The 15000-nt window shown below is 43.0% G+C and overlaps 1 protein-coding gene across 1 annotated transcript in view; it reads right to left on the bottom strand.

Annotated features, from left to right (window-relative positions):
• Positions 1 to 8075, bottom strand: part of ephb4a (eph receptor B4a) — a 64870-nt gene extending 56795 nt beyond the window's left edge. The window contains 1 exon segment of the mRNA XM_082958246.1: positions 7070 to 8075. Coding sequence (XP_082814372.1) covers positions 7070 to 7148 — 79 coding nt within the window. The 5' untranslated portion in view covers positions 7149 to 8075.
• Between the last annotated feature and the right edge of the window lie 6925 nt (positions 8076 to 15000).

Below are 15000 nucleotides of genomic sequence, written 5' to 3'. Positions count from 1 at the left end.
CACAGTTAAGGGAAAGAGGTCACATTCAATAGATTAGCCTAACTCCCAGCTCACTGATTCTCTTTCTGCTCCTTCTGTTGTGAGTCAAGAAGGAAAGTAGAGAACAGATGTTGGAGGTGGGTTTTCTACAGGAAAACGCTACAGTCTAGGCCTAGATCCTCAAAACTATTCTCAATGGTAAGTGAAGCAAGCCTACAGAGTATCGTTGTGGGCTAGGATGCAGTGTGAATCGTAATAGTTCAAATACTTATTGAGGCAGGGGACAACAAGACCTCTAAAATGACCTGAACTGAAATAAAAAAATGAAACATAATCATGAATTGATTTTGGCGTTACTGTGTCTAATTAGTGACCTTGTAGTAGGCATACCAAACTAATCCCTTCAAGTCTCCTGTAATGCCATAGCCGTGCTCGGGTGTTATTCATGCCTGTCAAACAGCACCATGTTAATTGTTTGTAGATAGAAGGGACCAGGTGTCTCCATTTCAGCATGCAATGTGGAACTAATCGGAGCCATGCCGTTCAGGATTGATTGGTAGTGGAACACCACAGAACTGGGCAGGGTGCATATATACAGGCTCTGGACTGGCGGGGTCAACGTTCCAAAACGCACATGCTCCCACACACATAGACAAGTACAAATTCAACAATATGCACACACACAACCACACACACACACACACACACACACACACACACACACACACACACACACACACACACACACACACACACACACACACACACACACACACACACACACACCTAATTCATTATCACCTCTCTATCTTTAATGAATCCATGTAGGTATGTTGTCTTGGACTGTTTTTAATAGACATACAAATATATATAAACATAAAGATATACACACACTACCATTCAAAAGTTTGGGGTCACTTAGAAATGTTATTGTTTTTGAAAGAAAAGCACATTTTTGGACCATTCAAATAACATCAAATTGATCAGAAATACAGTGTAGACATTGTTAATGTTGTAAATGACTATTGTAGCTGGAAACTGCTGATTTTTTATGGATTATCTACATAGGCGTACAGAGGCCCATTATCAGCAACCATCACTCCTGTGTTCCAATGACATGTTGTGTTAACTAATCCAACGTTATCATTTTAAAAGGCTAATTGATCATTAGAAAACCCTTTTGCAATTATGTTAGCACAGCTGAAAACTGTTGTCCTGATTAAAGAAGCAATAAAACTGGCCTTCTTTAGACTAGTTGAGTATCTGGTGCATCAGCATTTGTGGGTTCGATTACAGGCTCAAAATGGACAGAAACAAAGAACATTCTTCTGAAACTCGTCAGTCTATTCTTGATTTGAGAAATGAAGGCTATTCCATGCGAGAAATTGCCAAGAAACTGAAGATCTCATAGAACGTGGAATAGCCTTCATTTCTCAGAACAGTTTTATTGCTTCTTTAAACAGGACAACAGTTTTCAGCTGTGCTAACATAATTGCAAAAGGGTTTTCTAATGATCAATTAGTCTTTCAAATTATAAACTTGGATTAGCTAACACAACGTGCCATTGGAACACAGGAGTGATGGTTGCTGATAATGGGCCTCTGTACGCCATAAGAATACAGCTGTTTCCAGCTACAATAGTAATTTACAATATTAACAATGTCTACAATGTATTTCTGATCAATTTGATGTTATTTTAATGGACAAAAACTTTGCTTTTCTTTCAAAATCAAGCACATTTCTAAATGACCTCGAACTTTTGAACGGTAGTGTATAAACAGTTGAAGTTGGAAGTTTACATACACTTTAGCCACATACATTTAAACTCCGTTTTTCACAATTCCTGACATTTAATCCTAATAAAAATTCCCTGTCTTAGGTCAGTTAGGATCACCAGTTTATTTTAAGAACGTGAAATGTCAGAATAATAGTAGAGAGAATTATTTATTTCAGCTTTTATTTCTTTCATCACATTCCCAGTGGGTCAGAAGTTTACATACATTCGATTAGCATTTGGTAGCGTTGCCTTTAAATTGTTTAACTTGGGTCAAACGTTTTGGGTAGCCTTCCACAATAAGTTGGGTGAATTTTGGCCCATTCCTCCTGACAGAGCTGGTGTAACGGAGTCAGGTTTGTAGGCCTCCTTGCTCACACACACTTTTTCAGTTCTGACCACACATTTTCTATAGGATTGAGGTCAGGGCTTTGTGATGGCCACTCCAATACCTTGACTTTGTTGTCCTTAAGCCATTTTGCCACAAATTGGAAGTATGCTTGGGGTCATTGTCCATTTGGAAGACCCATTTGCAACCAAGCTTTAACTTCCTGACTGATGTCTTGAGATGTTGCTTCAATATATGCACCTAATTTTCCTCCCACATGATGACATCTATTTTGTGAAGTGCACCAGTCCCTCCTGCAGCAAAGCACCCCCACAACATGATGCTGCCACCCCTGTGCTTCACAGTTGGGATGGTTTTCTTCAGCTTGTAAGCCTCCCCCTTTTTCCTCCAAACATTACGATGGTCATTATGGCCAAACAGTTCTATTTTTGTTTCATCAGACCAGAGGACATTTCGCCAAAAAGTACAATCTTTGTCCACATGTGCAGTTGCAAACCGTAGTCTGGCTTTTTATGGCGGTTTTGGAGCAGTGGCTTCTTCCTTGCTGAGCGGCCTTTCAGGTTATGTCGATATAGGACTTGTTTTACTGTGGATATAGATACGTTTGTACCTGTTTCCTCCAGCATCTTCACAAGGTCCTTTGATGTTATTCTGGGATTGATTTTCACTTCTCGCACCAAAGCATGTTCATCTCTAGGAGACAGAACGCGTCTCCTTCCTGAGCGGTATGACGGCTGCATGGTCCCATGGTGTTTATACTTATGTGCTATTGTTTGTACTGATGAACGTGGTACCTTCAGGCGTTTGGAAATTGCTCCCGAGGATGAACCAATCTTGTGGAGGTATACCATTTTTTTCTGAGGTCTTGGCTGATTTCTTTTGATTTTCCCATTATGTCAAGCAAAGAGGCACTGAGTTTGAAGGTAGGCCTTGAAATAGATCCACAGGTACACCTCCAATTGACTCAAATGATGTCAATTAGCCTATCAGAAGCTTCTAAAGCCATGACATCATTTTCTGGAATTTTCCAAGCTGTTTAAAGGCACAGTCAACTTAGTGTATGTAAAATTCTGACCCACTGGAATTGTGATACAGTGAATTATAAGTGAAATAATCTGTCTGTAAACAATTGTTGGAACAATTACTTGTGTCATGCACAAAGTAGATGTCCTAACCGACTTGCCAAAACTATAGTTTGTTAACAAGAAATTAATGGAGGGCTTGAAAAAACAGTTTTAATGACTCCAAATTAAGTGTGTGTAAACTTCCGACTTCAACTGTATAGACATAAATATATATTTGTCACGTTCTGACCAGTAAAGGGGTTATTTGTTATTGTAGTTTGGTCAGGACGTGGCAGGGGGTGTTTGTTTTATGTGGTTCGGGGTTTGTTGGGCTTTGTATTTATGTAGAGGGGTGTTTGTTTAGAGTGTTCCGGGGTTTTGGTTAATGTTCTATGTTAGTATATTTCTATGTTCTAGTCTAGTCTTTCTATTTCTATGTTTAGTTGATGGGGTTGACCTTCAATTGGAAGCAGCTGCTCTTCATTGCTTCTAATTGAAGGTCTTATTTAAGAGGGGTGTTTTTGTCATGGGATTTGTGGGTAGTTGTCTCCTTGTTTAGTGTCTGAGCACAGCACATGACAGGACTGTTAGTGTCGTTCGTTGTGTTTGTATACGTGTTTTGTTTGTTTTTTCCTTCTTTTTACCAATTAAAGAAGATGAGTATACACGTTCCCGCTGCACCTTGGTCCAATCCTTACGACACGCGTTACAATATTTCCAGTACCAGTCAAAAGTTTGGACACACCTACTCATACAATGGATTTTCTTTATTTTTACTATTTTCTACATTGTAGAATAATAGTGATGACATCAAAACTATGAAATAACACATATGGAATAATGTAGTAACCAAAAAAGTGTTAAACAAATCAAAATATGGTTTCGATTTGAGATTCTTCAAAGTAGCCACCATTTGCCGTGATGACTGCTTGCACACATTCTCTCAACCAGCTTCTCCTGGAATGCTTTTCCAACAGTTTTGAAGGAGTTCCCACATTGGCTGAGCACGTGCTGTCTGCTTTTCCTTCACTCTGCGGTCCAACTTATCCCAAACCATGCCAATTGGGTTGAGGTCGGGTGATTGTGGAGGCCAGGTCATCTGATGCAGCACTCCATCACTCTCCTTCTTGGTAAAATAGCACTTACACAGCGTGGAGGTGTGTTTGGTCATTGTTCTGTTGAAAAACAATTGATAGTCCCACTAAGCGCAAACCAGATGGGATGGTGTATCGCTGCAGGATGCTGTGGTAGTCATGCTGGTTAAGCGTGCTTTGAATTCTAAATAAATCATCGACAGTGTCACCAGCAAAGCACCCCCAACCCATCTGCAATTTCTGAGGCTGGTAACTCTAATGAACTTATCCTCTGCAGCAGCGGTAACTCTGGGTCTTCCTTTCCTGTGGCGGTCCTCATGAGAGACAGTTTCATCATAGGACTTGATCGTTTTTGCGACTGCACTTGAAGAAGCTTTCAAAGTTATAAAAATGTTCCGTATTGACTGACCTTCATGACTTCATGACTATCTTTTGTATACCACCCCTACCTTGTCACAACACAAGTGATTTGCTCAAACTCATTAAGGAAAGAAATTCCACAAATTAACTTTTAACAAGGCACACTTGTTAATTGAAATGCATTCCAGGTGACTACCTCATGAAGCTGGTTGAGAGAATGTCAAGAGTGTGCAAGCTGTCATCATGGCAATGGTTGCCTACTTTGAAGAATCTCAAATCTCAAATATATTTTGATTTGTTTAACACTTTTTTGGTTACTACATTATTCCATATGTGTTATTTCATAGTTTTAATGTCTTCACTATTATTCTACAATGTAGAAAATAGTACAAATAAAGACAAACCCTTGAATGAGTAGGTGTTCTAAAACGTTTGATTGGTAGTGTGTACTGTATATATACTGCTCAAAAAAATAAAGGGAACACTTACACAACACATCCTAGATCTGAATGAAAGAAATAATCTTATTAAATACTTTTTTCTTTACATAGTTGAATGTGCTGACAACAAAATCACACAAAAATAATCAATGGAAATCCAATTTATCAACCCATGGAGGTCTGGATTTGGAGTCACACTCAAAATTAAAGTGGAAAACCACACTACAGGCTGATCCAACTTTGATGTAATGTCCTTAAAACAAGTCAAAATGAGGCTCAGTAGTGTGTGTGGCCTCCACGTGCCTGTATGACCTCCCTACAACGCCTGGGCATGCTCCTGATGAGGTGGCGGATGGTCTCCTGAGGGATCTCCTCCCAGACCTGGACTAAAGCATCTGCCAACTCCTGGACAGTCTGTGGTGCAACGTGGCGTTGGTGGATGGAGCGAGACATGATGTCCCAGATGTGCTCAATTGGATTCAGGTCTGGGGAACGGGCGGGCCAGTCCATAGCATCAATGCCTTCCTCTTGCAGGAACTGCTGACACACTCCAGCCACATGAGGTCTAGCATTGTCTTGCATTAGGAGGAACCCAGGGCCAACCGCACCAGCATATGGTCTCACAAGGGGTCTGAGGATCTCATCTCGGTACCTAATGGCAGTCAGGCTACCTCTGGCGAGCACATGGAGGGCTGTGCGGCCCCCCAAAGAAATGCCACCCCACACCATGACTGACCCACCGCCAAACCGGTCATGCTGGAGGATGTTGCAGGCAGCAGAACGTTCTCCACGGCGTCTCCAGACTCTGTCACGTCTGTCACGTGCTCAGTGTGAACCTGCTTTCATCTGTGAAGAGCACAGGGCGCCAGTGGCGAATTTGCCAATCTTGGTGTTCTCTGGCAAATGCCAAACGTCCTGCACGATGTTGGGCTGTAAGCACAACCCCCACCTGTGGACGTCGGGCCCTCATACCACCCTCATGGAGTCTGTTTCTGCACATTTGTGGCCTGCTGGAGGTCATTTTGCAGGGCTCTGGCAGTGCTTCTCCTGCTCCTCCTTGCACAAAGGCGGAGGTAGTGGTCCTGCTGCTGGGTTGTTGCCCTCCTATGGCCTCCTCCACGTCTTCTGATGTACTGGCCTGTCTCCTGGTAGCGCCTCTATGCTCTGGACACTACGCTGACAGACACAGCAAACCTTCTTGCCACAGCTCGCATTGATGTGCCATCCTGGATGAGCTGCACTACCTGAGCCACTTGTGTGGGTTGTAGACTCCGTCTCATGCTACCACTAGAGTGAAAGCACCTCCAGCATTCAAAAGTGACCAAAACATCAGCCAGGAAGCATAGGAACTGAGAAGTGGTCTGTGGTTACCACCTGCAGAACCACTCCTTTATTGGGGTGTCTTGCTAATTGCCTATAATTTCCACCTGTTGTCTATTCCATTTGCACAACAGCATGTGAAATTTATTGTCAATCGTGTTGCTTCCTAAGTGGACAGTTTGATTTCACAGAAGTGTGATTGACTTGGAGTTACATTGTGTTGTTTAAGTGTTTCCTTTATTTTTTTGAGCAGTATATATATATATATATATAAACAAAAAGATACATGCAACAAGTGAAAAGTGAATCTTCATTAATGGTGAAGTCTCACTCAGAGTTTAATTGCAATAGTTATATAGTGGAGGCTTATGATTCTTCATACAGATAAAAATATGACTCAGTAAAAACGTAGGTGTAGGATTGATTAACCATCATGATGATTTACAACTAGCATGTCACATTGTAACAAGCACGTGCGGCTGTTACAACGTACCAGTGCAGTTGTTACAATGTAACAACAACCTGAAGTTGAAGGCAAAATAGGACTAAATCATATTTTTAATAAGCTATTAGGTGGCCTAATAACGCCACAGTACATTTTTCGTCGACAATAAGCATGGCGACAGTACATGAAACAGCCTTTTAATTGAGAACGTTGTAGAGGAGGTAATATGAACCACCCGACCTACCTTCCTCTGCTGTCGACAGAAGCAAACACTCCAGCAGGACCAGCCAAAGTGGGGCAATGCGACTGGATATGAACTCCATAATGGCATCCAGAATATCCGTAATATAAACGAACTCCTTCGGTTGTGTGTGTCAAAAAGGTTAAAGTGGTGATTTACTGGCACGGTCAGCTGGGCCGTGTACCCATTGGCCGCAACACTGACCACATCTGCCACGGACAGCAGTTCAAACACCAGTTTCACTGGGGAATGAGGGAAACAAAATGTGGTCACAATATTACAAGGAAAACCTCGCTTTGACTGACGGACGGTGGGAAGTCAATGTCTCATGAAATAAATCGATTAAAAAAAAAAAACGTTTTAAAAAAAATCTAGAATAGTCAATAAAATATTAACTTTCATACTAGGAAAAACTTTCCTTTATAGCACTAGAGCATATTGCATATAGTGGCTATACAATTATATAGCGGAGTTGTCCTATGATCTTGTCCTATGTCCCCACTGTCACATTCAAGAAAGCGGACGCATGTAGATTAAATGTATCGTATCATTGGCTGTATTCTTTCCACTCTTTGTCCATGAACCCTCGACGACTTCTCCCAAATCTCCTCTCAATTCGATGTCTGCAGTCAAGGCACTTGCAAAAAACTCAATTGTCAAGATGAATGAAAACCATGTTACTGCTGTGTTCTGTTCGTTTCGGTAGTCTACTTTCTTTACAAACGACCAGATCCAGAATTGTATTAATATTTCTGTAAATTCCTCCCCAAAAATTAAGTGGATAGCTGGTCGGGAACAACTGCGTGTCTCTGCCCTTGTCTTTGGGCTGTTCCCAATGATGTACAACGATTTACAAATTACAGAGCTGAAAGAAAAATTGAACGAGAAATCACTCTCAAGAAAAAGAAAGTAGAAACAAAAAGTTGTGCACTTATCCCCGTCCACTCAGTAAGCTCTCACTAGGGATGTTTCAACACATTCAGAGCCGAATAGCACTAACTACTCTGACTGCTTACGTCCCGCCTCCGCGCACATCGTTTCGGCCAACCATAGGTCAATTCGAGCTGTAAGTCAAAAGAATAGGAAAATCAACGCATTCACCGGACCCCATTTATGTGAGTTTTTTTGCAGTTGTGTGCGTAAGAAGGGAGAGCTGTTACTTCCTTTTCGTTGTTGCGAGCTTCGCTAGCCTAAGTGCCGGGAGTGATATTGTTCATACCAGAGAGTTATCATGTTTCATTCATGATACACACATTGAAACACCCAACAGGTTTTTGATACACTTTTACAGTGTTCTCTTTTATGATATTTAGTTTCATTCCAGTCTGCTCTGTAAGCATACAATAAATCCTCGGCCTCCCGAGTGGCGCAGCGGTCTAAGACGCTGCATCTCAGTGCTAGAGGCGTCACTACAGACCCTGGTTCGATTCCAGGCTGTATCACAACCAGCCCTCACCGGGAGTGCCATACGGCGGCGCACAATTGGCCCAGCGTCGTTAGGGTTTGGCCGGGGTAGGCCGTCACTGTAAATAAGAATATGTTCTTAAATGACTTGCCTAGTTAAATAAAAAATACCGTCTACAACAATATCAATGGAAAAGAAACCTGGCTGATGTTGGTTTCATATCATTCCCATGCAAATGCCCTATCTCCATGCAGAGTCGCAGGAAGCAGCTTTGTGGATTGGCCTGTTATTTCCTCGGCAGTGACTTCATTAAAGTTATGGAGCGGTTGGTCCTTTTCTTATGTAAATGATCTGGAAGACCCATGGTGGAAAACAATTAGTAGCAGCGAAAGACTGCCAGTGCAGGCTGAGAACTAGAAAGATTGAGAATTAATTAGGTCTAAACTATGTGTCTGAAAGTATAAACAACGCTTATTATGATACACATTTGCTATACTATGATTGGCCTTTATTATGGAATTGGTCTGCAGGTCACACAACGGACATTTCCGGTGTTCTATCTAAGTTATTTTTTATTCATTTCTTCATGGTTTGTAATGTTCTACAAATGTTTTCACACCACACATAGACTACTTAACATGCTCATATCTCTCAGGCATTTCCTCTTGAGACATTAGGTGAGTTAAAACTGCTGTAATGTAAGTTAATGTACCTTGCTAAATGTGATAATAATCTTATAAATCGACTGTGTATAATAAAGGAATTATAAGCCATGGTGTTGAATTGAGCTATTTGCTCTGTACTTTGTACTTTGCCCGAAACACTTATATGTCACGAATGGGCCCCCGAGTGGCGCAGTGGTCTAAGGCGCTGCATCTCAGTGCTAGAGGCGTCACTACAGACCCTGGTTCAATTTGAGGCTGTATCACAACTGGCTGTGATTGGGAGTCACATGGGCCGCGCACAATTGGCCCAGCGTCGTTAGGGTTCGGCCTTCATTGTAAATAAGAATTTTTTCTTAACTGACTTGCCTGGTTAAATAACTAAACAAATAATATGAGTGGTATGCACACAACCATACGTACATTTTAGTCATTTAGAAGACACTTCTCCAGATCGACATAAATGAGCAATTAGGGTTAAGTGCCTTGCTCAAGAGCACATTGACAGATTATTCACCTAGTCAGCTCACCGCTAGGCTACCTGCCTCTACCTACTATGCTCATTGTGCAGATGGTGTAGGCAGCTGTGTGTTGCAGTGAGAAGCGTACTCAGTTGTGCTCTTGAGTCCAAGGTGGCCCAAAAAAAGGCTCGGCCCGTGGATAAACTGGGTCAAAGGAATGCGCTTAATGGGGTCAGGTCTGACTGGGCTTTAATCCCGGGCCCGTCTGACGGCTGTAAGAACATGGTATCCTGTGACACACACTCCTGGGCACGATTCGTTCAGACACTACAGGGGTTCCAAAACAGTTTCACTCTGGCCAACATCCCGCGCATGCCACGTCTACAGTACTTCAATGGGCACAAGCACTGTTCATGACACAAACCACTCTTGTTGGCGGAGAGACATTTTGATTGCAAATTTCCTGCAATTCTACACATTTTTTCATGGGGTGCAGAGAAAATGTTGCAGCTTTAAAGCAAATTTTCTTGAAATTCTATACATTTTGCCATGTCTAATATGTATTCATGTGATATTTGAGTGACTCAAACATTACTACAAAATCTATGGGATAAAAAACCTAGCTAAAAAAACTTTTGATCTGGACATTTCTGACAAGATATACTGAACAAAAATATAAATGCCACTTGTAAAGTTTTGGTCCCATGTTTCATGAGATGAAATAAAAAAGGGACATTTCCAATATGCACAAAATTATTATTTCTCTCAAATTTTGTGCACAAATTTGTTTACATCCCTGGAGACAATAAAAAGCCACTTTAAAATGTGCTGTTTTGTCACATAACACAATGCCACAGACGTCTCAAGTTTTGAGAGAGCATTCAATTGGCATGCTGACTGCAGGAATGTCCACCAGAGCTGTTGCCACAGAATGTAATGTTAATTTCTCTGCCATAAGCCGCCTCCAACGGCGTTTTGTATGGTGTCGTGTGGGCAAGCGGTTTGCTGATGTCAACGTTGTGAACAGAGTGCACCATGGTGGAAGTGGGGTTATGGTATGGGCAGGCAGAAGCTACGGACAACAAACACAGTTGTATTTTATCGATGGCAATCTGAAGGCACAGATATATCATGACAAGATCCCTCGGCCCGTTGTCGTGCAATTCATCTGCCGTCATCACCTCATGTTTCATGCTGCTGGTATGCCAGCATACCATCTTGCTTCCCACCTGCTGGCTTGCTTCTGAAGCTAAGCAGGGTTGGTCATGTTCAGTCCCTGGATGGTAGACCAGATGCTTCTGGAAGTGGTGTTGGAGGGCCAGTAGGAGGCACCCTTTCCTCTGGTCTAAAAACATATCCCAATAGCCCAGGGCAATGATTGGGGACATTGCCCAGTGTAGGGTGCTGTTTTTCAAATGGGATGTTAAACAGGTGTTCTGACTCTCTGTGGTCATTAAAGATCCCATGGCACTTATTGTAAGAGTAGGGGTGTTAACCCTGGTGTCCTGGCTAAATTCCCAAGCTGTCCCTCATACCATAATGGTCACCTAATCATCCCCAGCTTACAATTGGCTCATTCATCCTCTCCCCTCTAACTATTCCCCAGGTCATTGCTGTAAATGAGAATGTGTTCTCAGTCAACTTACCTGGTAAAATAAGGGTTAAATAAAACAAAATCATGATAATGCACGGCCCCATGTTGCAAGGATCTGTACACAATTCCTGGAAGCTGAAAATATCCATGGCCTGCATACTCACCAGACATGTCACTCATTGAGAATGTTTGGGATGCTCTGAATTGATGTGTACAACAGTGTGGTCCAGTTCCTACGAATATCCTGCAACTTCACACAGCCATTGAAGAGGAGTGAGACAACATTCCACAGGCCACAATCAACAGTCTGATCAACTCTATGGGAAGGAGATGTGTCGTGCTGCACGAGGTAAATGGTGGTCACACCAGATACTGACTGTTTCTGATCCATGCGCCTACTTTTTTTGGACCAACAGATGCATATCTGTATTCCCAGTCATGCGAAATCCATAGATTAGGGCCTAATGAATTTATTTCAATTGACTGGTTTCCTCAGTAAAATCTTTGAAATTGTTGCATGTTGCGTTTATATTTTTGTTTAGTATATAAATAGCTCTCTAAGGTATGCAATGACTGACATGACAAGAGGAACTGATGATGCACTTCCCAATATAGAAATGTCACCTTGTGCATTCTACTATTACAACTTCCACGAGTAAGTTGGACTGAGTCCCTTCAAAAACAAAACACCCCCCTCTGCCGACCCACAACACAACAGCAGCAGGAAAACACCCTGTCTACCACTGTGTTAATGTGAATTCAAGGAAGAAGTTTGCCGGAATAAGGTTGGATGAGCAAGTTTCTCAGAGACGGTCTGCATCCATAGTGGGCCATAAACCCCATGTTCCCGGGCATATAATGGTAAAAGCTCGGAGGGTGTTGGGTGAGACTTTTCTCTCTGGGGTGAGACTGACACGGTGGAGGTCAGAACTGAGGAAACCACAATAATAAGTGAAAGAAAGACACATCGGGAAGAGCTGAGACTGGCATAGTGCCACAGAGGTGTGAAGTCTGCTGTGGTTCAACGTCAGTCCATGTGTGGTGTGAATGGAGAGGGAAGGCCATCAAGCAGCTAGTGTTCTACCATGGCTTCAGGGCATTTGATGCTACTGTTATGTCCGGGCCAAAACACTTCCATCATCCATCTAGCCCCTGACAGTGGAGCAGGTGTGAGGTAGCAATGACCAAAGGTTCATACCTACTTTCAGATATCCCTCTGCTTCTGATACTCATCCCAATATTTAAGTCATTTACCAGACGCTCTTATGCAAAGCGACTTAAAGTAGCATGTGCATACATTTTCATACTGGTCCCACATGGGACTAGAACCCACAACCTCAGCATTGCAAGTGCAATGCTCTACCAAGTGCACCATACAAGACCATCCATAACAGTCTTCCCATCCATAATATTGATGACTAATTTATAACGGCACAGTCTCCGTAATTCCCCCCAATGCAATCAGCTGCAATCCTTCTCAGCCCCTCTCTTCCCACCATGATCACATCTGTAATTGGGATATCAAAATGGAAATAACTTGAAAATATGGCATTGCCATGGTGACCAGGGAGGGTAGAAAGGTGTGGGGAGGGTAGTAAATTGTGCTGTGGAATGCATGATTAAAATAATAACGCAGACACAAAATAGTTCATTACGCAAAGAGAGAGGGATAGGAGGGGGAGAGGAGAAGGACACAGAGGATACAGGAAGAGAGAGTGAGCGTGTCAGGTAGAGGAGGGGGAGAGGAGAAGGACACAGAGGATACAGGAAGAGAGAGTGAGCGTGTCAGGTAGAGGAGGGGGAGAGGAGAAGGACACAGAGGATACAGGAAGAGAGAGTGAGCGTGTCAGGTAGAGGAGGGGGAGAGGAGAAGGACACAGAGGATACAGGAAGAGAGAGTGAGCGTGTCAGGTAGAGGAGGGGGACAGGAGAAGGACACAGAGGATACAGGAAGAGAGAGTGAGCGTGTCAGGTAGAGGAGGGGGAGAGGAGAAGGACACAGAGGATACAGGAAGAGAGAGTGTGCGTGTCAGGTAGAGGAGGGGGAGAAGAGAAGGACATGAAGGACACAGAGAGAGAGTGTGTTTGTGTGTGAGGGGAAGGGGAGAGGGAGGTAGCAGATATGGAGGGGAGAGAGGGGAGAGAGAGGGGAGAGGGGGAGGGGAGAGGGAGAGAGAGGTGAGAGAGAGGGGAGAGGAGAAGGAAGGGAGAGGAGAGAGAGGTGAGAGAGCTGTGAAAGGGGTGCTTTCATGGCTCATGTTTTCGTGTTTGGCAAGCAGGGAGACTTTCAGCAGAACACAGCCATAAGTCAATGGAACAGAACCAGACCCTCTGAGTCTTGCAGACAATACGACACACACTGTGCTGCCATACCAGGTTCTACCCCCATCCCATCCCATCCCAACATAACATAAAACACACCCCACCCCCCTTCACTACAACCCCTCCCTGCAAACCTTTAGCCCCACCCATCGTAAAACAGCCCACCCCAATCCAAACACCCATATATCCTAACACCGCCAAATGTGTGTGTGTGTGTGTGTGTGTGTGTGTGTGTGTGTGTGTGTGTGTGTGTGTGTGTGTGTGTGTGTGTGTGTGTGTGTGTGTGTTGAGATGGATGTAACAATGTTACCAAACACAGACCAGTTCTGCCTCTTACCTCTAGTATGTGTCTGTTAACCCTACACTTTACCCCATATCCTTGTGACACCCTATCCATACAGCTAGTAACTAAAGCAGTGTTTCCCCACCCTGGGCCTCCACAACCCCCAACAGTACATATTTATATTGTAACCCTGGTCCTCCACATCCCCCAACAGTACATATTTATATTGTAACCCTGGTCCTCCACTACCCCCAACAGTACATATTTATATTGTAACCCTGGTCCTCCACAACCCCCAACAGTACATATTTATATTGTAACCCTGGTCCTCCACTACCCCCAACAGTACATATTTATATTGTAACCCTGGTCCTCCACAACCCCCAACAGTACATATTTATATTGTAACCCTGGTCCTCCACAACCCCCAACAGTACATATTTATATTGTAACCCTGGTCCTCCACTACCCCCAACAGTACATATTTATATTGTAACCCTGGTCCTCCACTACCCCCAACAGTACATATTTATATTGTAACCCTGGTCCTCCACAACCCCCAACAGTACATATTTATATTGTAACCCTGGTCCTCCACTACCCCCAACAGTACATATTTATATTGTAACCCTGGTCCTCCACTACCCCCAACAGTACATATTTATATTGTAACCCTGGTCCTCCACTACCCCCAACAGTACATATTTATATTGTAACCCTGGTCCTCCACTACCACCAACAGTACATATTTATATTGTAACCCTGGTCCTCCACAACCCCCAACAGTACATATTTATATTGTAACCCTGGTCCTCCACAACCCCCAACAGTACATATTTATATTGTAACCCTGGTCCTCCACTACCTCCAACAGTACATATTTATATTGTAACCCTGGTCCTCCACAACCCCCAACAGTACATATTTATATTGTAACCCTGGTCCTCCACTACCCCCAACAGTACATAAAAAGGAAACCCAGGTATTACTGTTAATACATATGATAATGGTAGTATTATTGTAAATTCTTATGTAGTCCCATCCCTTTAACAGAGATATCCATCCATTTAACAGAGAAATCCATCCCTTTAACAGAGATATCCATCCGTAGTCCTGGGATTTCAAATCTCATTGCGCTAACCAACCCTATGAGGAGCTGACCCAGTTCTGACGGTATAATGTGCTCATAAATGAAACAGTAATGGAA

This window comes from Salmo salar, chromosome 11, assembly GCF_965601325.2.
Source record: "Salmo salar chromosome 11, fSalSal1, whole genome shotgun sequence".
NCBI lineage: Eukaryota > Metazoa > Chordata > Actinopteri > Salmoniformes > Salmonidae > Salmo > Salmo salar.
This window is presented reverse-complemented; position numbering and strand designations above follow the sequence as displayed.